Source organism: Copadichromis virginalis, linkage group LG2 (assembly GCF_057382275.1).
Source record: "Copadichromis virginalis isolate Kocher_CV1m ecotype Utaka linkage group LG2, C_Virginalis_male_GT1.1, whole genome shotgun sequence".
Classification (NCBI taxonomy): Eukaryota; Metazoa; Chordata; class Actinopteri; order Cichliformes; family Cichlidae; genus Copadichromis; species Copadichromis virginalis.
The window spans coordinates 34465366-34488394 of NC_140619.1; the positions used below are offsets into that span (position 1 = coordinate 34465366).

A 23029-nucleotide genomic window follows, 5' to 3' on the forward strand; every position below is an offset into this window, starting at 1 on the left:
TCTGTTTTATTATGGTGTTTGTTAGTATTTATTGCCATGTTTGATTTATTTAAAGTCCACTGTGACTTTTTGAACGCATGTGTCATAGTCTTGAGAGACTGCTTGACTGAGGCCTAACTCTGGCTGCAGGCCTGTGATTGTGCATTTTTCCACCTCATTTATTTCTGTGTCCGCTGCCCTCCCACGACTCTGACTCGGAACAAGCTTTAGGACTTTGAAAGTCCACAAACTCCAGAACAACCTGAATAACTGTGCATGGATTTCTCAATGTAAATGATTTCTACTTCAAACAAAAGGCTGCTCTGGTTGTTCTCATGTTTGCCACAAGGGTGAGATGATGTTTAAATTTGTAGCCATGTGGGGGAATTGCTGCAGGGAGTTTTTGCAAAACAGTAGAGGAGAAGTGGTATTTTAAAATAGCTTAGCTTGGATAAGAGCCACCACCATCTGCTTCAGTGATCAGTCCAAGAGGTGCTTTAATAAATCATAGCATCAGAGAAGAGGTATACACTATATGTATCTTCGATGCTTTGAAATGAGAGGCTTTTGTTTTAATACATATTATATGTTTTCTGTTTTTGAGCCAGTGTAACACTTTAAATGCACTTTTATAGAGTCTGTGCATCAGAGGTGGAGTCAGTGGAGGACCACAAGCCTACCAAACATAGAACTGAAGCTATATCCAGTCTTTCTTTTTTCTTTCTTTCTCTTTTTTTTTTATTACATCCAGTTTCTGGTGCTTCTGCCAGTCCTGATTGCAGTCTGAGCTGGCCACCACCTCCAGCTCTTCCAGAGGGAACTGAGGCATTCCCAAGCCAGCAAAGAAATGCCATCTCTCCAGCTGTACCCTGCGGTCTCCTCCAGGAAGACGTTTTTTGGGGTTTTGTTTTTATTTGTTTTACAGAACCATTTCTCTATGCCCCGAAATATCTGATTTAACAAAAAAAAAAAGGGGAAAAAAAGCGCTGGTTCATCTTTGAAAAAAACCTAACCTCAAGGTAAGTGGGGAGTGGGGTGATGCTAATTTAACTGTGCAGATCTTAAAGGGAGATTAGTCATATAAACCAGTTTTATAGCAAATAATCTGTAAAAACGGTCACTGTCGATGATCTTTTTAAAAAAGTACAGTTTACATTATGTGTTAAGAGATAGTGATCCCCTTCCTGCTCTCTACACACTGCGAATCATGTACAGATTATTACCACACTCTCAGTATGTGAGCAGAAAATACAGATCACTTGGTAGGTAGGTAAACTCTGAAAACTAGCATAAAGTTAAATGCATTGCTTAACATAAAGTAGGACCCATTTATAGTGTAATTAGCCTATGAGCTGGTTAACAATTTAAAAAAAATAAATAAACAAAAAAGCAAACTTAAATATGTGAGTCTTCATGGTGTGGTTCTACATGGCAGCCAAGTCTGCAGAAGCAAATATGAGTGAAAATATCACAATTTAGACGATTTGGCCTTCAGTGAATTGCTACACAGGGAAGAAAGGTTACATCAGTTTCTGTGCTGCGTCACTGCAAGTAATGACCATCCCTACAAGGGTGATCTGGCTCCTGTATTTCACGCAATATCTTTGAAATAGAGGAAAAGTGTGAATACTGGTCATGCACTGCTGAGTCTTCATTTCTTCATCGAGACAATGGTTTGCTAAACAGGAAATGATTGGTGAGAGGCAGCACGTCGCAGATTTGGCTCTTCAGCCTCTTGACAGTGTTTAAAGTCACAACAGGAAGTATTTCAGTCCACTGTGACCACAGACGCTGGAGAGCAACAACTGATAAGCTGCTAATGTTTCACCAAGTCGCATATTAAACCTGTTCATGTCCGAATGATTGTCATTTATTGTTAACTTCCCATATTTCCACAAGTATAGATGGCTTTTAAATCAGTTTCAGTTTCAGATTTTCGTATAGGAGGAGTGAACCCGAACACGGCAGATTTTCTTCTCAGGAAAGTCCCTGGTCGTTGTTTCTAGACGAATTTCAGTGGAAGCGCAGGACTTGCTCTGAAAGGAACTCTGGTTATAGTTTAGCTTTTTTTTTTTTTCACCAATCAAGTGTGTCACAGCTGCTTCTGAGGAAGGTGCTAAAGGAAGTATATTCATAGAATCGAATTCTATAAACCAGGTGGCTCTTATATCCTCATCAGCTTAATTAAATAAATAATTGCTTTGATATGACAAATGAAAAGAAATATAAATGATGGGATGACACCACATAATGACACAGCGAACTTCATATAGGCAAGTACTCAAAACACATTAGTGACAGGCTATATTTGGTGTTACAACCCGAAATCAGATCTAACTGAATAGAAGCCACAAGGCACAACATGCAATCTGAGTTATTACTTGAATTTAAAGCTGCTTTCCATACATAGATACACTTATGCCAAATTCATTAGGTACACCTTAAACCTCTTATTATTGCAGATTTCTAATGATCCAATCACAGGGAATCTTCTTGGTCCATTTAGTCATCAAGACAACTTGCTGAAGTTCAAACTATCAGAATGAGAAAGAAAGGTGATATAGTGGACTTTGAATGTGGCATGAGCGTAAGGGTGTTCTGAGTATTTCACAGACTGCTGCTCTGCTAGGATTATTTCTCACACAGCCATCTGTAGGTTTTACCAAGAATGGTCTGAAAAGAGAAATATCCAGTGGATGGCAGTTCTCTGGGTGAAAATGCCTTGCTGATGTCAGAGAAGAGTGGCCACATTGTTTCAAGATCATAAGAATGCACATGCACAAGAAAGCTCTGAATGTATTTCAAACCTTGAAGCAGATGGACCACAGCAGCAGAAGACCACACTGGGTACTGGCCAGTAGAAGATCCTGCTGTGGTTTTTAGATGATGGGGTCAAAATTTGTTGTAAATGACACAAAAAAATGGATTCCTCCTTCCTCATATTAGCAACTCAGGCTAGTGGTGATGTTATAATGGCGTCGGAGATATTTTTTGGCACTATTTGGGCTCTGAGTACCGACTGAGCATCGTCTAAATCCCACAGCCTTCTTGAATATCATTTCTTTATGATCACAGTGTGCCCATCTTCTGATGGCTGCTTCCTGGAGGATAACGCACCATATCAGAAAGCTCAAATTTTCTCAAACGGGCTTCTTGAAAGTGACAATTCAAGAATGTGACAATTTCACTCAAATGGCCTTCACAGTCCCATCACAGATGTACAGCTGAAACGACTTTGTGATGCTATTGTGTCAATATGGACCAACATCTCTCAGGAATGTCTCCAGCTCCTTGTTGAATCTGTGCAATGAAGAATTAAGCCAGTTCTAAATGCAAAAGGATGTCCAACCCAGTTCTAGGAAGATGTACCTAATAGAGTGGCCAGTATGTACACTTGGGCTCTTCTGTATTTTAATTTCCCCGTCAAATGTTATTTAAATCTATTACTATTCTTAACCTTCAAGTCACTGATACCACACACATATATTTAGAAGTACCTGGTTTTTGATTGAATCATGAGTAACAGGCTCACAGCACCAAAAGGTACTCCTGCCAGTGCCTCAAGGCAGATACTTTATGGCCCAAGTGATGATGAAAACAGCTCAGGTTAACTTCTTTTCTTTTTTTTTTTTTAAGCAATTGAAACCTACAATTAATTATACTGGAGCATTTTAGAATATCTGTCATAGATACAATAAACAGTGTAGGCATGATAAACACAAATAGAGCCATATAATGTGGGTCATTATGAACCCACTGGGTCATTTCACTCATTGAATAGCTTCATTATGTGAGGGTTAATGTCTGACTGAAAAACCTCCTCAGTCTAAATGACCTCTCAGGCGTTTTACTTTTTTTAATTTCTTTCTTTAATTCAGCTCCAGTTTGGACTGCTTCTGTCTGGCACACAATTAGATTCACATGATGTTTGTGCAAACTGCGGGTTAATCTAATAGAGATGAACTGACTAAAGTTAGTAAAGCTGTTGTGTGGTAATGTTTGATGAGTCATGGCTGTGGCAACAATGCCTTCATGTTGCTTAATGGCCCTGTATACTCCCCCACACTCTCTTAAAACTGGCGTGCCAGGAATTCCAGTTTTCAGATTTAAAGAAAATCTAGTTATTCAGCAAATTTGTTTTACAAACACATCAACTCATAGCAAGGAAATATGTGGTTATAAGCAATCTTTTGCATATTTATATGGTTTCTTTTCTTGTGTTTTGTGCACTCTTTTTTATGCTTACAAGTTGGAAATTGGGAAATATTACTTTAATGTTACTAAATTCTTAATAGAAATGAAGTGCTTGTAATGTTAGTGAAAGTTATGACTCCTGCACGCAGAAAGCAACTGGATTTGAAGTATAGCAGTAAGCTCTCTGATACACAAATGGCTCATTCTGAGTGGACTGAATACATCCATACAAAAAGTAACAGCTGGGTCAACGCTGAGGGTCAGTCAAACAGCTCTGAATGCAGTGGTCAGTTGTGGATATCACAGGAACTTGAATCAGTGCTGGTTGTGTGCTACATCAGATCATTCCTTTTAACTGATTCACTGTGTGACAGCGAGATGATTGAGATTTTACCGTCTCCTCTGCAAAGTTTTGCGTGACTTACAGACTTGTTGGAGATAAGCCACATTTTATGAAGCTCAGCTGTTTAATCAGATGTGTGGTTTTATTTCAACTTCCCCTTGTGGCTTTGAAAAGTCAGTAATTGATCCATCCGTCTTAGTTGCACTGTCTCTGTTGCTTCAGCTTTAGTGGAATTATCCAGTTTGGTAATGTTGCCATACCAGTTGGTTAATGGCTAGACACAGTACACTGTGGAATATTACGTGTCTGTGTAGCTGCTAAACATCTTGTGCCAGTATTCCTACCACATCCTTCCATGAAGATTTTACACAAGATTTTTAAATTATGTAAAATGAGTGCGTTAGCTGTAATGGTGTTGCTACGATCAAATTTTGAAATTTGATTGTTTCATTTAATTGTGTTGCTGTGCCAATGCAGCCATAGGGGGAAATTACAGGGGTAAAAGGGAGATTCCCTTTTTCTGGAAAAAGGTCCCCCTCAGTGGAACTCTGTGAATACAACTATTTATCAAAAACAATCAAGTTAAAGTTTTCGAAACTGGTAGTTCAGTCCACTGCCATCATTTGTGTGAGACACTGTTCTTTATTACCATTCGAAATAATAAAGCATTTTTAGAGATAGAGAAGCATAAAGGACGGATGAGGCCAATGTGACAGCACCCATCGGTCCTGGTAGAGGGCCGATATGGTTGTGTGTTGGTTCGATGATGGGCTTTGCAAACTGTTGTCTCCCCTGCTGTAGCTGTTTACTCCCTCCAGGGTTCAGGGCCAAAAATGTGTGATCCGTGGGCTTCTCTTTGTTTGTGTTTGTGTTTTTGTTGTTGTTGGTCATTTTGCTTAGCTGCTGCCCTGGAGAAGTGAAACTAAGTGTTAGAAATAATGAAACCTGCCCCCTGGGCCACACTGCCTGTGCTTTTCATTCTGCCCAACGCACAGCATTACCACTGTCAGGCTATGCACAGCAGTTTTTTGGGACTAGACGCAAGGACATCTGCATAGGTTGCATGCCCGAAATCTTTCAGTATGTATGGCTAGAGACATGAAATCCTCTTTATGAAGGCTCAAGCTGAGCAATTATGCTGTCGGCATCGTGGAGATTTGAGACCAGATGTGACGAAGCAGGGGTGGATTTGACTGTAACTGACAAATCTTTAGTCTGTGAGCATGTTCTGAATAATCCTCCTTTTTAATAATGATCATAATTTACAACATTAAATTCACAATTTATTCAGTGTGACGTGAAGCAACAGAGCCCATAAAGATGTGGGGCAGTTAAAACAGACAAACAGCCAAAAATCTTTTTGGATCCACAGAAGTCGCCCTTGCAGATGTCAGGCATTTCACCCTGAAACCCTGAAGCTACGTCCATCTTTTATATTGCCTATGTCTAACCAGAATGCATTAAGTCACAGTTAAATCTTCTGCTTTATTGTAGCAGCTTATTGTTACAAGACAGCAATGTCTCCTCATGCAGCATCTCCTGAGGTCTATCCAGGATTACTCAATGAATTATCAGATGATTTAGTAGGGTATTTTTTCCCCTGATATAATCTCCTGATTTCATATACACCCCCACATACACTGATTCTTTCTCCCCCTATTTAAATCCTGTAAATCCCCGTGGTTAGCTTGAGGTTGAGGTTGGAGCTCTGCACAAGCTAGTCAGCCTCTTTCCCTAAACCAAAACTAGGAGCCTCATTTCTTTATGGAAGTATAAATCACATGTGGTCTAAAATAACATTGTATATTGTGCCATTAACTGAGAAGACTGATTATCAGACATGATGATCAGTCCTTGTGATTAGTCACAAGGAAAATTACTGGTGTCTCTAAAGGAGGAATGGTGAGAAAACCAGAAAACCTGTGTTGAAAACTTGGATGGAGTGTTTTTTTCGCAGTCTTTTAGCAGCCTTTGCAGTCTTAATGAAAATGCCTGTTAATGTCAGTAAACAGGAAATCAAGAGCAAGGCATGAACAGCCCCTGCTTGAAAAACAAAACAAAACATGAGGCCAGGGTGTCTTTATATCTCTGCATATACAATGCAGGCCTAAAATCAACTCACCTCCTAATCTCTAACCTGAAAGCAGACTAACTGAATAACTTTCACATGCAAAAGCTGGAAATGCTCCTTTTTTAAACTCCAGGTATCAGATTAATATCATATCAGATTTATATCAAAACTACCAAGACAAGGGTGTATTTATAGCCGATGCCTTAGAGCAAACTACAACTAACTACGTTGTGGGTGTCATGCTAAGAGCTTCTTTCGTCTAACAATAAATATATAAGAGAAGAACTGATGATAAATCAGATGACAGAGGACTTTTCCCAAACATAGGAACCTGTGGTAGACTACTACACGGACAACAACTACATCACTTAACCTGACCTAAACATACCTACTACACAGACTTGGGTTTATTTTGTATGTTTGTTAACTTCTGCTTTAAAATCAGTGTAGTTTCAGTTTCCTGGATGACATTGCTCATTTATTTTCACTACTTTTGTTGTTAAAAAATGTTTTATTTCACCTTAGTTCATTTCAAAGGTTCACACTATAGATTCGATAGTCCCCCCCCCCCCCCCCCCAAACTACCGTCTACTGTTAATTTGATTTGAATTTACTAAAATGTTTTTTGCTTGTTTTCTCACAGTTGCTTGAGTTTTTAGTTTAAATTTAGTTAACCATCATAACCTCAGCCAGTGTGGGCAGGGGCTGTCTACACCAAGCAAAATGTCAAAAGTGGGAACCTGCCTACCCACAGTCATTTTCAGTGATATACCAAGAAGTGCTGTTACAGTACAAAATACTGTTTTAAAGGTGAAGATTTATTAATAAGACTGTAAATGTGTCTTTTGTGGGCTGGAAAATAAAAGTATTTCTCATCTGTTTTTCTACCATAAACACACTATTTTGAACAGGTATAGCTACCTTTATAAACAATGCCAAGATAAAAAAAATATATTTTACTTTACCCAAAATAAGTTGAAAAGAACCTATCCTGACCTTCTTGCTGTACTAACCTTCACAGCAGGAAGGTCCTGGGTTTAAAACCACTGGGCAGGTAGGGACTTTTTCCCTGTGACTGGGTTCCCTCTGGATACTCCAGCTTCCTCCCAGTCCTAAGACATGCATGGGGTTAGGTTAATTGGTGATGCTGAAGTGGCTGTAGGTGTGAATGGTAGTGTGTTAGCCCTGTGATGGGCTGGTGTACCCTGCCTCACACACCATGACAGCTGTGGTATGTTCAAACCCCACCATGACCCTAAAATGGATAAACAGCTAAGAAAGAAAAGTAATGACTTTTGTAAAATTCCACAATCAGGAACCACGTACAGGCTTTGTTGGTGGTCTAAACAATATAGCACCTCCTAATATAACGTAAAAATAAGACATAAAGCCATTCTCCTTATTGAATCTTTTTCTTCTTCTTGCGACAGCTCTACTTCTGTCACAAATCATGCCTGACACTCTTCTCTACCCTCTCTGCACTCTCAACTTCACCTCTCTTGTGCCCCATCTGTTGCTTTGGATGGTTGACTCCAGGTATTTAAACTCGTCCGCCTTCACTACCTCTGCTCTTTTTAGCTTCAGTGTTAAACCTGTCTCCCTCTCATACACACGTGTCATTTCTTGCTTCTACTGAGTTTCATTCCTCTTCTATCCAGAGCATACCTCTTCCACCTCTTCTCTACTCTCACTACAGATCACGAAGTCATCTGCAGACATCAGAGTCCACAGAGACTCCATTCTGGCCTCATTTGTCCACCATCACTGCAAACAATTAGGGCCTCAATGGTGATCCATGATGTAATCCCACCCTCACCTTGAAGCCATCTGTCACTCCAGCTGCACACCTCACCACTGTCTTGCTGTCGTTATACATACCCTGCACCACCCTCACGTGCTTCTCTGCCCCTCCACTCTTGGTATTGATCATACCCTTTCTCTAGACCCACAAAGACACAGTCCAGCTCCTGAGCTCCTCTACACTTCTCCATCAAAAATCTCAAAACAAACATCACATCTGTATGTGCCCTCTTGGCATTGCTAATCCCAGTGTCTCTTTTCTAAACCTAACTTTAACACCTTTCCCCACAGCTTCATGGCTTAAGTGTTGCTACAACTCTGCACATCACCCTTGTTCTTTAAAAATTGGCACCAGCACACTTCTCCTTTCCTCATTCTTCAAGATTGCGTTAACAAATCTGGTTAAAAAGTCCCTCTCCCCTAGACATCTCCACACTTCTACAGGCATTCAGTTGCATTTCTACTCTTCCTCAATCTTCATAGCTTTCTTCACTTCCTCCTCACTAATCCTCTGAAATGGATAAGCAGTTAAGACAAAGAATTAGGATGCATCTAATTTCCACCCTGGCATTATTACATATAATCGTGTTTAGTATAGTGCTTTGTTTGTTCTCTTGTTTGCTTTTTCTTCTCCTTGTTTGTCTCTTTTTCTTTCATCTGTGGACTTTTTTGCAGTTCTGTTTATGATGTTGATGAAAATAAAGTTGGGGGAGGGGAACCTGTGCGTTCTTGAAGTCTTTAGTGGCAGCTAAAATAACACGGAGTGCTCCTTCCTAGTAACTTTCCCGTCCCAGGGTAAGTTAGTAGTCCAGCCCCGCGGTCTGCCCGGCCTGTTTTCGCCTCTCTCTGCTCGGTTGTTTGCAGATGTTCATTAGCATTTGGAGCTCCGCCCCCCTGCGCTCTGATTGGACGCACTGTTACTGGAGCTGTCAGCTCAGCTGCAGGAAGGTTTTCGTCTCAGTCCGGTCTGCAGCTACAGACTGACAGAAGCCAGCAGAGGCTCTCTGCCTTTGTTAGCTAGCTGGTAAAGCACCAAGAAAGGACGTAGCCGCATCCATGAAATAGCACACTTTTTTGGAAAATGATCTTCTGTACGAATAAAATGGAGTACCCCCTGAGAACCCAGTGCCAGCGAGTCCAGAAACAGGTAGGTTATAAGGTTAGCTGAATTTCGACAGAGAAGGGGGAGGGGGGTAAGTTAGTTTTAGGACAATTGAAGCTAATAGCGGCTAACTCAGTAGCGTTCATTCATTTGCCTAAGGGATCATTTATATCAAAGAAAACATCTCCTTTTTTTGGCAGCTCTTGAATTCACTCTCAATGCCTTTTAAAGCTTAAAACGAGGTGATAGACGACGGCTAGCTTGCATTTAACTGTTTTTCAAAGTTTTTAACGAACGGTTGGCTAACATTAGCGACCAAAAAAAAAGGAAAGGGAAAAAAACAGTCGCAGCAAACTTACGTTGTAGCTCGCTAACGCTTAACAGTTCACAAAGAAAACTAGTTTGACTTAGATGACATTTTGACGGCGGAGAAGTGGGGTTTTAGTGGTTGAATATGGGGGTTAGGACCGCACTGAGCTCGGTTTCCATCTCCAGCCGTTAAAGCGTCACGTAAAGCTTGCAGCGCTTTCTCGCTGTTTTAACGCTTAATTTTGACCGATTAAAGCTACAAATTTACCTGTTTCTCTTTTTGGGTTTTTTTCTGTAAATAAAACCAGGCCCGAACACATTACCCTAACCGCACAAACTGCGAGATGACGGCTCTGCCTTTGTTCTGCCACAGGAGGGAGAAGATTTAAACGCTTCCTTTTAATATTTGTGTTAAATTTGGCGTCGCTTTTGCGGATTATTAATGTGTCCGTGCACTAAGAGCCCGATAAGACGGTGCAGTGTGAGGAGAAAGCTGCAGGTGACGATGACATCATCTGAAGGTTTGGGGAGAGAAGTGGCTGTGAAGTAATGCAGCACCATATATTTACTCCTAAATAACACACAAGCACGGGTTTTGCAGGACACATTCAGCGTGTAGACATACCTAATCCTCAAGGATTGACGGGCATTGTGCGGGTTTTGTCGCTTGCGGTGCCTCTAAATGTTGGCAACTTTTTTTTTTTTTTATTGTGCTGTTTTTTGCTGGCTTCAACTGGACTGCCAATCAAAGTTGTTTTTCTCCTCTGCCGGTGTTTTTCCACTTCACAACAAAAGGGGGGCGCTGTCCCAAGTTGTAGCCAGAAAGAGACGTATTTGCTGCAGATTAGAGGTCCAGAAATGGAACAAAACAAGCAGGAATGTGAGCAGCTACTTTGTGTTTAAAGACTAATATGCGTTGCTTTTTTTTGTTTGTTTTTTTTTGCTTTTTTTTTTTTACTGCTGCTATACTTTTACATAAATTTGCTGCAACTGGAGACAAACGATAAGCAATATATGCTGGCCGTGCATTTGCCTTTTGATTTGATAACCTTAAACCTTTTGCTTGTTTGTGAGACCTAATTATCAGGGAAAGTCTTTTCTACCCCTACAGTGTCCTTGCTCTACCTGCATGCCATGTTTTCTGACAGGTCCCATCATTCATGTGCAGTATGTATGCTCGCCTTTGTTCCCCCCCCCCCAATCATCCTGCAGCAGTGTTTTGTTTATCTTGGTTGTGTTGTATGTGAAGCTCCAGCTTCTTTCCCTTCCTTCTCCTTTTCCAATCTTGGCTGCAGCTGGTTTGTTTTGCACTACTCCCCAAGTTCAGGTTGCAAGAGCAACACCTCCCCACCCCCCCAAGCTGCTTCTTCTGGTGATAAAGGTGGGCGCATGATGAGGTTGAACCCCTCCCAGACTCAGTAAGGAATGCAGATTGAATGTCCTTCTCCTATATCTGCAGCAGCCCCCTCCTGCAGCCCACCACGCACCAACACACTGAAGCGGCTGCTGGTGTAATTTTCCTCTCTTTGTGTGTCATCTTAGTCCAGCGCTCTCCTTCCTAGCCTTGCTTGTTTGTCAGCCAGCTATCAAAGCCTGTCTTTGTCTCCCTTTACCTTTCCTCCTCTCGGTGACGTCATCCCTGTTTTTCATTTCATCCGTAGTCCTCTCTGATCAATACACAAATTATCTGTCCTCTCCCGTGTTGAGGAAAAAGGAGATTTCTTTTGAATGTCAAATGATCTGCACCTGTGAATCTTTTTCTTTCACAACAGGCCCTACTGTGGGTTGTTTATGTTAATATTTTGCAGGCAAGCCACAAGTTTGACTGCATCTTGTGATTTGAATACAGCAACGCTCTAATGTCACCCCCTCAGGCCTGTTTTTGACTACAAAAAATTGCTTTGTTTCTGCGTGTACTGTAAGCTGAATTGATAGGCTTCCGAGTGTATATGTGAAACCACAATATGCTTTGTAATAGCATACACAGTTGCAGACATGATGCTGCTTTATATGACCACCCACCCTTACTTACCCTTTTTTCTCTCTTCTTTCAGTGCAATTTTTTTTTTTTTTTTTTTTTTTGTGTTCATGTGGGTGGCCAGTAAGGAGTATATCGCCTTGTCAAAGCTATGTGCAGCTTCTCTGGGTTGTTATCAGGCAATAACAATAAAGCTGGGTATTGGGACAATAATACATCTGCCTAAAGCTTTTCCCACAGCGCATATAAATCAGAAAATGTTGATTAGTTTGGATAAAGATAGATCACTTTCAAGACAGAGCTAGGACATGAAAAAAATAGCAAAATTTAGGATTTTTTGAAATGAAATGTATTGATGAGCATACTGTAAACTCTTTGTTTTCTATTTGATTTCTGCTTCTGTGTCCTCAACAGACACCATAAACCTGTAGGATGTGTCATTTCCTGCTTTCTGAATGCCTTCACATCCACTGTAGTTCCTGTTTCAGTTTGACTTATTACCTTGTATTTGTCCAGACATGTTTGAAAATTTGCAAAATACCAATTTCCTCTTTGATTATGTGATGGCAAATCCCATCTCCTCAGTCTCTAAAAGAGTAGGTTTGTTGCTTATTTTACTTCAGATTTGAAAATTAACAGAATATGACAATTAGAGGGTTGCTTTTTCTGATTTCTGTGTGTTTCTATGAGTGTTGTCAGTATTTATCTGTGTGATGACGAATGCAGGGTGTTTGCTAAAATTTGACAATACTGCTTAGCACTGTGGGTTTTTAGTTCTTTGCACAAGTCCTTAATTTTGGCTTTGACTTCTCTAACGGTAACCTTTTTAGCTGAAGTAATCACACCGAGAAAAGATGCATCAGCAGGGTGAGTGTCAGTGCCATTTTCAGGGTTAGTTTCCTATTTTGCCGAGGGTTTGTCATAATGTTGATGGGATTGTAGACTGGTGTTTAACTGTTAACCATACCCATCTCTGATTTGAAATACTTTCCCTTTTATATATGTTTACAGTTGCTTATTTTTCTCATGGGAGTATTTAAAATATAAAATCACACCCTAGCATAGACAGGTGGAGATACACAAACATGGAGATGGCTTCAGGCTCTAAAACGAGAAGCCAGTGCATTCTTTCTCACAGCTGACAGTGTTGTAAAAAGATTAACGGTCCTATAGAAATGGATTGGAAAACAGCCCTTGGACCCTCTAAATCATTAGAGCTGTTTTATAAATTTTGGTCATTTTAAGTGTTAAAAGGATAATCCAGGATATGTTCATTGGTTGACAAGTTGTGATTGAGAAATTGTGAGGTTTGCTGCCACAGTCAGTCTCCTGCTCATATAACCTGGTTTTAAAACACCAAACAATCGGCTGCCTTACATTCCTATTTTATACTGTCTGTGGTGTGGCTGAGCTTGCTGAGCCTCGTGCACAGTCTGAGGGGTCAGAACAAGATTTTGTTTTTGGGGTTTTTTGTAATATACTGAAAAACTTCCAAATGGCAGCAGCCACAGCTCCTTTCTTGGTGGCAAGTTATTTTGTAGCCTCTGTGCTCTCCTCCATCATAATCCTAACCCATCCTGAGCCCTTTCCAGCTTGTTCCTGATGAAATGGTGTCTCACTTTCTTATATCTGATTTATGTAATATGAACTGTGAGGGAGAAGGGTATACACTTGAGGCAGGATTCCTCTTTCATCGCAGGTACTAGTGCATAATAATATAAAACAGTAATTTTAGCAACTTGAGTGTCCCCAGTGGGTACTTTATCTGTTCACTGAGTTGGCAATATTTCAAAAAGTCACAACAGTACATCTTTTATATTGTCCAGCAAAATTACTTGGAAAATAATTAGTCCTATAAAGAAGTTTTCTGTGCTTGCACAGCTTGGTCATTGTTTTTTGTATTTGCCTAAAAGTATGATCGATCTATGTTGGAGTCCATTTCATGCCGGAATGAAAAGACTAGGGAAAAAAAACAGGCGCAGATCTCCTTACATGTTAATTATTTGACTGGTGCAGGCCCCATCGAGCCAGTTAGTGCTTTGATGGAGCTGTAACCTAGATTCTGCAGCTCAGCATACTAATCAGACCTACTCTTGTGAATGTGCTCTTGTCAGGTTTTGATTGGCAGGCACCTGTGCACTCTACATTCCCATTCAAACCATTTCTCATGTATGATGACAGATAAATGAGGGTCAGGGTTTGCATCTAAGCTTGCGTTATTCACTGCCAGCTCATTTTATTCCCTTGCATTCTCCTTAGAGTTAAAATAACTCGTAGTTTATACAAATAAGTCAGTCTCAGTGTGACGTTTGTTAAATCTGTGTTGTCTTGACATGTTTTTTAAGATCTGAGCATGGAGTCTATAATAGGTCAAGAGGTGGAGCCTCCTTCAGGATCAGGAGGAAACCCTGGTCGACTGCAGGGAGAAGTGAAATACCACATGGAGCTGAATACCAAAGATCTGTACAAGGCTAAAATTAAGCAGCGAGTCCTTCTAGTCGCCATTTGCTACGACTATCTGTGACATAAGCTGAGGCGTCTGTGATTTGACAGGACAATAGTAATCCTTGACAGACGTTCAGCTGTTAAAGGGAGAAGTCTTTGCCAAACTGGAGTGAAACATTTGGCTTTGATGAGTGCCGTCCACACTCGGGTTTCACATACAGTGGAGCTGATTCCTGCTCATGGCTGAGTTCCCAAACACCTTTTCCTAGAACCGATTGTAAGATGGTGACAGAGGCTGTGCCCATGAGGGCGATCCAGCTCCCCTCTCCGCATGGGTCTGTTTCTCTTGGCCTCTGGCTCCTGAGCCCAGTCGCTCCCTTGTTTGTCTGTTAGGGCTTATGAATTTCTTTGCTGCTGCTGCTGCTCATGAGCTTCCCTCTTCAAGGCCTCTTAAGCTCAACTTTCACATTAGTTGCTTCGTCTGTGCTTCCTCCCAGCATGTAAATCCCCTTTTCTAAGGAAAACATGGGTGTTTTTTTTCCCCCTGTAGTTTTAGCAGGCTGCTGTCCATTTTCATTTCACAGAAGTAGAAGTACCTTTGGAAGAAAAAAAAAAAATCCACAGTGCTGCTTCTGTGTTTGATAATAATGAAGTGGTGTTGAACTAGGAAGCATCTGGCCCTGCTGCAGCCAACCTGCCATGGTGTCTGTTTGTCTGACGAGCTCTCAGCTGAGCTACTGTTGTTTGCTTGTTTTATTTGGAGAAGGAATAATGCAAGGAATGCGCTCACTTGCCAGTGGCGCCTGTATCACTGCTGTTTTCCCAAGGCTGTTTTTCTTTCAGCTGATTTATGGGGGGATAAAACAAGTTCGGTCCATGTCACGGACACAGAAGTCTAGCCTGTTTTTTCCTACAGATCTAACGATTACTCCAAAAGAAAGTCATCCTCGGGTTACTGAATTATTTTTATTTTTTGTCCCATATATTTATTTATTGCCAGTTTTAAATAATAAAATGTGTTCCCATTGTGGATTAACTGATTGCTTTGTCTGTAAAATGTCAAAGTCGCTCTTTAGTGACGTCCAAACTCCACCAAAGAGCCAAAGATTTTGGATTTACAGTGGTGTAGTTCAGAGCAGCTTCATCCAGCATAATTTTAAGATTTTTCACAGCCATTAATGTTCTCATTTTTTTTTTCTTCTGTCAGCACTTTGTTTCAGCCATTATAGCTATTTCCCACAAAATGGGAGAACTATATCTTATGGTACAATATGGTTTTAAGGTCCCTCTTCCAGAAACCAACAGTCTTTCTCGTCCTTGTCACTGTTTCTGCAGATGATGGTGAATGGTGAGAAGGAGCGAGTGTCACTGCTGGTCAGCAGGGGGAGTGTAGATGCCGTGTCCCAGCAGATGGCGTCTCACCCTCAGTACTTGGAGAGCTTCCTGCGCACACAGCATTACATCCTGCACATGGATGGCCCCCTGCCGCTGCCATACCGCCATTACATCGCCATCATGGTTAGTGACCTGGCTTTTCTCTCTAGGATACATCCAAACCCCTCACCAGCTGTCATCATGCAGCCAAACATACACAAAGCTTTTTTTTTTTTTTTTTTTTTTTTTGAGTTTTCATCTTTGTTCCTGTGACTAACAGGCTGCAGCACGTCATCACTGCAACTACCTGGTGTACCTGCACTCAGCGCATTTTCTGAGGGTGGGCGGGGATCCCAAGTGGTTGCAGGGTTTGGAGGTGGCACCCCTTCGCCTTCGGCTCCTTGACAACATTAACAAAGTGCTGGCCCACCAACCCTGGCTCACCGCCTGCTCGCATATCCAGGTACAGCAAAGACAGACCACGGATAAAATGTAACATTTACATAAGTATTTAAAAAAAAAAAAAAATACTTTGATGCTTTGCTTTATTTCATTTCCTCGTTCTAAATGTGTGTTTGTTTTTGCCTCTGCTCTCCAGACGCTGCTGAAGGCGGGCGAGCAGTGCTGGTCACTGGCTGAGCTGGTGCAGGCCGTGGTGATCCTGGCCCACTGCCACTCCCTCTGCAGCTTTGTGTTTGGATGCGACACAGACGCAGACTTTGTCCCTCTCTCCTCCAAATCTCCCAACGGTACTCCGCCGACCTTCTGCCCCTGTGACGCTGCCAACGGCAACACCAATGTGCCTCAGTCCCTCGCCACTCCCTCCGAACACATAACACGACGACGGGTAAAAATATACTTATATACATATCTGAAGCTATAAACTGAAATTAGTTCATAAATAGTTAGAATAGCTTTAAAAAAGGGACCAATATGTGCAATACTGGTATCACTCAACCCACTGGTGCTTGTGGAAAGGAATAAGAAGAAAAAGGCCAAGATAGCCAAAGTAAATATCACCAGTTTTACCAGATGAAAATGTATTTTAGGAGTGTATTTTTTTATTTCACTGGCCTTACATCATATAATAAGGATTGGAAAAAATGTTTAATAGTGTAAAATGACCGATTAATTTGTTCAGTATTTTTCCTTTGATAAATATCATCAAATTCAGTTGGATATTTTCTGATGTTGCATACACAATTAGATTATTTCTGTACCCTTAGCAGTTGCTTTAATATATCAAACTTGATGAGATACTTTTTTTTTTATCGACAGTCTCTGGACTCAAGTGGTGATGTGACGTGTCTGAAGGAGAGGATCCAGAAGTCCCAGGAAGAGCGTGAAAAGCAAACACTCCAGCAGACAGGTAACACCACCGAGACATTCCCACTCACTCTTCGAGCATTAGTGAAGTCGCACAGTGTGAAACCTGAGCGTTTACCACTCCTTACTTAGCCTCATCATCTCCTTTGCTTTCATCATTTCTTTTAAAGACACGGAGGAGGAGGAGGAGATGATATGCCTCGCAGATCCTTCGCGTTTTATCACAGACCCTGACTTTTGCTATCAGGAGTTTGCGCGCAAGGAGGAGGACCACTTCCAAGTGTTCAGAGTTCAGGTGAGTGTCTTTATAGCAGTGAACGTGTCAGTGTGATTATGTGTAGGGTTTTGTTTTTTGTTCTGAGTTTCCGATTGTCTGGCTGGTGTCTATTAAAGACATTAGCACAGTTTTATTACTCTCCACTGCTGAAGTGCATCTGTGCCACAGTCTGAAGCACTTTGAGATGCTGGTAGCCAAATTAACATGTAAATTTGGTATCAGGCAGCCCGAGGCAGAGTGAGTTAATCAGTACTTTCTTTGACATTTTAACACACTGCTTTGGCTCACAGACCAACAGGAGAGGAATAACTAACAAGATGTGAGCTGAAGTTTTTTCCCCTTCATATTTTAATTAGATGAGTTTTCTTAATCATGGTCCAGTTCATAAGGCACAATATAAAATGAAAATAGATATAAGAGCTTTTAGAAATGTAAGTTTTGTGTAAATTACCAGAAAATCTGTATTTGTTAACAGGAGAAGAAACAGTACAACAGAGAGCTAGGAGTCTCTTTTCTCCAAGTCCTCTACTTTTTTTCCTACTTTCACTATAAAAGCTAAATCCCACAGCTCAAGCTGCCCCCAAATGGCATCATTTAACTTGTCCTCCATTTGTGCTTGTTAGTGGCATCATGTCCTCTCTGTAGGGGCGGCTGAAAGATGTTGAGGACCACCACAATAGAGACCTGGCTTGTGAGGCAGCTGCTCAGGAAGCATATGGCAGGAAGAGCCCGAAGCTTGTAGTTTAGCAGTTACTAAACACTGAAAACAAAGCGAAGGTGATGTCCGCTAATAAATGTATCGCAGAAGGCATAATTCTCTGATGGGAAGCAGCACGGTGACACAGTTGACTGTTGCCTCAGAGCAAGAAGGGCCTGGGTTTCTATCATCTGGCCAGGATCTTTCTGTGTGGAGATAGGACTTAGTACATATCTGGGAGAAATCTTGAAGAATCATAACAAAATCATATTCTGCAACGCTTTTGGATCATTTTACAAATGAATGCCTCTAAAAACCACAAAATGAAGAACAGCATGGTACATAGATTGGTGGGGCTAGCCTTAGGGGATCATCATAAAACAAAAGTAGAGCAAATAAAAGCATTACTAATGCTGAAAAGTAGTTTCAAATATTTACTACTTAAGCTCTATAGATTAAAGGTTTGGCATCAATCACGAGGAAAAAAATGTTATGTTCTTCTATTTGACTGCAATTTTCAGAACTGCTCACAATGAGGAAAACTCATGTGACCCCTTTTTTTCCCCTCTAGGACTATTCCTGGGAAGATCACGGCTTCTCCTTAGTCAACAGATTGTATTCTGACATTGGGCACCTCCTGGATGACCGGTTCAGGAGCGTAGCCACCCTCTCCTCATTGCACAGTGACGACCTGAAGAGGGCGATCTGGAATTACATCCACTGTGTGTTAGGAATACGGTGAGGCTGCCACTTCGTGCCGAAACAAAAATAAAAAATACAAGAGACGTACAGAAACCTGCTTTTTTGTGTGTGTGTTCAATAGTTAAAGTTGTGTTTGCTTTTGGTCGCAGCTACGATGATTACGATTACGGTGAAGTGAACCAGTTGCTGGAGCGAGATTTGAAGCTGTACGTCAAGGCTGTGGCCTGTTTTCCGGACTCCACCAAAACTCCAGTGTGTCCGCTGAGATGGACTCCACTTAAGACTTCAGAACGGGTAAGACTATTTTTTCGTGTTACGAAGAAAGTTGTCATGTCTGCAAACAACGTATGACGCTAGAAGTGAGAGCCGCAATATTTAATTTGGCACAAATGCAGCAAAACAAGGATCTGGCAGGATCAGCAGAGCTTTCGCTTTTGAACTGAGGTCATTATCAACTAAAACTAAACCAAGAAACGCTAAAATCAGGTGGGAAAAGAACTGCATTGACTCGAGCCACATTGATAAAGGTTTATACTTGGTCTAAGGAGCTTAAAAAGAAAGCGACTTAAGTTTCTTGAAGATGTTTCACCTCTCATCCGAGAAGCTTCCAGTTCAGGTATTTTATGCTCGTACTGGTGTGCCTGCATTGCTCTGGGATTTCTCTCTCCAAGCTGGTCAGTTCAGCACTTTTTCTGCCAGCTTTTTTCTGAACCAACTGAAGAGCTGGAAACAAGAGTACTGAACAGGCCATTAAAGTTGCAGGATGTTGCAGGTGGATGTCAGGGTGTAGGGTTATGGTGTATCTGCAGTGTAGATTTTTAAATATATTTTGTGATTTTTAGCTTTTAGATGGGAAAGCAGGGACAAAGTGCAGAAGGATGAAATGCATTGTGGCTCATGGTTTACATGTTCAAACCAGGGAGTAATACTGGCGCCCCCTACAGCACAGATTTGAACTAGAAGCATAACTCCAACAAATGTGCGCATTCCCCGTCACATCAACCTGTCCACTCAACACATTCCCAGAAACTGTTAGTTATCACTAGCATCAGCCCTCGGTGTTAATGTTTAGTTTTTTCTCTCCTCAGATACACATAAACTTACTAATCATGGAGGCCCGGCTGCAGGCGGAGCTGCTGTACGCGCTGAGAGCCATCACTCAGTACATGATTGCCTAAGAGGATGTAGAGGCACGTCATTAAAACTCTTCGCCGGTACAGAGAGACCCGGAAACAAGAGGATGAAGACATCTGAAGAGCAGCCAGTGACGTGGGGTGAGAGCGGCACTTTTAAGGACACAGAGCTGCACTGTTTGCAGCTGTGCCTCTTTGAATGTGCTTTTTCTCCTCAGATCCAGTATATTTAAACCATAGCGTGCCACACCCCTCCTGCAACTCATCTTATTGTGAAGTCCTCTTATCAGACATCTTGGCTCTCGAAGGTTATGTGCAATTATTGCTAGTTATTTTAATTTTTACCTGTCGTCTTGTGTTCCAGTCGGTCGCAGCAGCAGTGTGTTACCAGTGGCCAATACTCTCCTCTTTAGTTTGAGAAGTCTCCTTTTGTATTAACTATGCTTTTCCAAAAACATATCTTTGTGTACACGTTGAATGAATGTTAATGGGAGACCAGTTCTTTGGGGGTTTTTTTTTTTTTTTTTTTTGTGGACAATCCTTGTCAGTGTTGGAGGAGGACTGTGAAGGACGACCGTTTTGCTCTCCCTGACATTTCGTATTAATGCTGGTCAAGAACAAAAATGAGAATGACACTGCTGGAAGTTATCACATCACTATAGTTTCTTTTAATAAGCACTTTTTTAAACTTTATATATTTATAATGCAAGGTAGCTAATGAGTATACATACTGAGTTTGTGGGTCTCGTCTTTATGACGTGTTTTAAAAAAAAAAAAAAAAAAAAGAGAAAAAGATTTGACTGTTTGTCCTCAAACTTTCAGACTCTGCTTTTGTTTCCCAGCCCCGATTTCTGAGTGAAGGTACGCGTTTCAGGATATTTTAGTGAAATATTGCTCTAATATTTTCAGTTTAGCTCTGGCACAGGGACTCTGAAACTAATCTGAAGAAGTCAGTAAGCTGTTTCTTACAGCGACGAGTAAGCTGAGCCACGTTTTTTTTTTTCTCTCCCCACTGACACGCTTCAGAGACGATCAAATCAGAGACTAAATGTTAGACCACGGGTCCTTTAAGACCTCAACCTTTCACAAAAGTACAAAAAATCAATTGGAGCAATTTTAAAAATAAATAACACTTAAGGTTGATCTGTGAGTTCAGATTTTTGTTCGGGGATTTGTGTTAAAGCTTTTCTTTCTTTGTGTGAACTGTATCGAAGTAGATCATCACAGCAGAGAACCCGTGGTACACTTAGCAGAGCGATGTGCAGAGCGATGTGCAGAGTAGCTGTTAATAACACCTGTATCTCCTTTCTGTCTTTTCTTTTTACAGTTTTTTTTTTTTTTTTTTTTTTTTTTTTTGGTAGTAAACTTTTGGAGTACTTTTTGTTTTGTTTGTTTCTGGGTGACAGTAGGACCTACTTGTCATGCTGCGGCCTGGGTAGTTGTAGAAGTGTGACAGACTGTAGATTTAGAATTGGTAACTGCAGGATATAGAACAGAAACTGAAGTCCATATCGACTAAAGCAAAAAGCGCTGTTAACACAGGTGCCTTCAGGCTAAAACTGGAGTGCTGCTGAAGTGGAAGGATGTGACGACTGGAGGCTGAACGTGGGCCGGAAACGAGCCCGGCTGACAGGCGGGAAAGCTTTTCCTGCCCGAGTGGGAACAGTTCTTGTTTTTCTTTCTTGGTGTAGGTCGGAGCCGGTTCTGATGAACGTTGCAGCTGTGAACGCCCATGTTTTCTAACAAGACACCTTCTACAAGCCCCAGCAACTCAGCAAGAGCCTTTGACACAGATGGATGTTAAAAATGTTCAACTTTAGTAGACTTACAAAAAAAAAAAAAAAAAAAGGACCTTACCTTAAAATAAATAACCTAAAAAAGAATAAGTGCAAAGACAAAAAAATGTTTTTTTTTGGTTTTTTTTGGAAAATGTGAAGAAATGTTTTTCTATAAAGATGCTCTATGAAAAATAAATCTGCCTACTGTTGTCTGTTCCTCCAAAGAGAAAAGCCTGAGGCTACTTAGTTTAAAAGCTCTGTGGTCCACCCAGACATTTAATTTCTTATAAATCCTTTTGCCAGCTGATACCTTTGGCTCAGTTTTAACTCTCTGATTCACAAGTCGTATTTCAAAAGGTGTGATTTAAATCTTATTGGTTTCTTTTATTTGATTTTTTTTCCCGTTTATACTTACAGTAATTGAAAACATAATTGTATAAAAACATCTATTTTACATAGGCCACTTGCAGCTTCTTGAATGCCCACTGGGGGGCAGTGCTATATCAGTGCTGCTGCTATCAGTTCAGAAACAAGCGCTCATAGCCTGTTTTTCTGTTTTCAGCTGTTTGATTTGATGTCTTATCACTTCCTACGACATCAAATATGTTTGAATTACCTATTTTTAGGTAAATGGGGCATCACATATCATCGGCACAATCTGAGGTCACTGCAAAGAGACTGCTTGCTTCTAGTGATAGATTTCATCAGTGATAGTGCTGAGTGCCAGAGAACTGGCCAGTGTACTCGTGATAATATATGATGATATTTCGATCTCTCATTTCTTTATATTTTCTATTTGGGAAATAGGCAACGGAATGTATTGAAAAGTACAAACATGCATGGAAATACAATATGCAAGGCAAAAACAGTGTTTGTACGAGTCAATATTTAGTATGACCTTTATTCTTCAACACAGCCTGAACTGGTCATTTCTTTAAGTCGTCTTCAGGAATAGTTCTCCGGACTTCTTCGGATGTTTGCCGTGTTTTTTTTTCTGTTCTCTGTCAAGATTTTTCAATAATTCTGAGGTTCTGGGAATGCCAGTCCAGGACTGAGTTCAATTGTGAGTTTTTCTATCCAGGTATCCTTTTATTGTATTGGCATTGTTTGGGATCACTGTCACGCTGAAGAATTAGGCTGTTGCCTATCAGATGCTTTCCAAATGGTATTACATGGTGGATCCCAAGACCAATTTACAAAGTCCTTGGAGGCTCAAGATATTTGCATAGCATATCCTCCTAGGAAAAAATATTACTAGGTCCTGGAAAGAGTTATAATTGTAGGCTTACAATAAGTCTTTGAGGTTGTTTTTTGTTTTTGTTTTTTTGAATGACGGTGTTTAAGTTTTAATTTGTGCATACTCAGGAAGGCTGTGACGTGGTTTTAAGATGAATAACTACCAGCACAAAGTGCATACCTGTACGTAAGTGACGGGATCCTTGGATCACAGCGGCCTCTAGTGGAAGACATGCACAAGTGCACCATGTCTGAAGCGTCACAAGTCATCAATGAGCAGGAAAA

General features: G+C 40.9%; 1 protein-coding gene across 6 annotated transcripts; it reads left to right on the plus strand.

Annotated features, from left to right (window-relative positions):
* The first annotated feature begins 9309 nt into the window (after positions 1-9309).
* sesn4 (sestrin 4) lies at positions 9310-21686 on the plus strand. Of its 6 annotated transcripts, none has more exons than XR_014915105.1 (10): positions 9310-9534; positions 15557-15739; positions 15876-16058; positions 16194-16442; positions 16874-16964; positions 17092-17216; positions 18467-18633; positions 18747-18891; positions 19686-20038; positions 21273-21686. XR_014915105.1 is itself a non-coding variant. In XM_085431868.1 (9 exons), the coding sequence occupies exons 1-9, from the start codon at positions 9469-9471 to the stop codon at positions 19773-19775; spliced, it is 1299 nt and encodes a 432-aa protein (XP_085287994.1). In that variant the 5' UTR covers positions 9310-9468; the 3' UTR covers positions 19776-20873. The 6 variants fall into 6 exon arrangements, 1 of the variants encoding a protein (XP_085287994.1); XR_014915111.1 differs by having other exon boundaries at positions 21422-21686; XR_014915107.1 differs by having other exon boundaries at positions 19686-19871.
* Positions 21687-23029: the final 1343 nt, after the last annotated feature.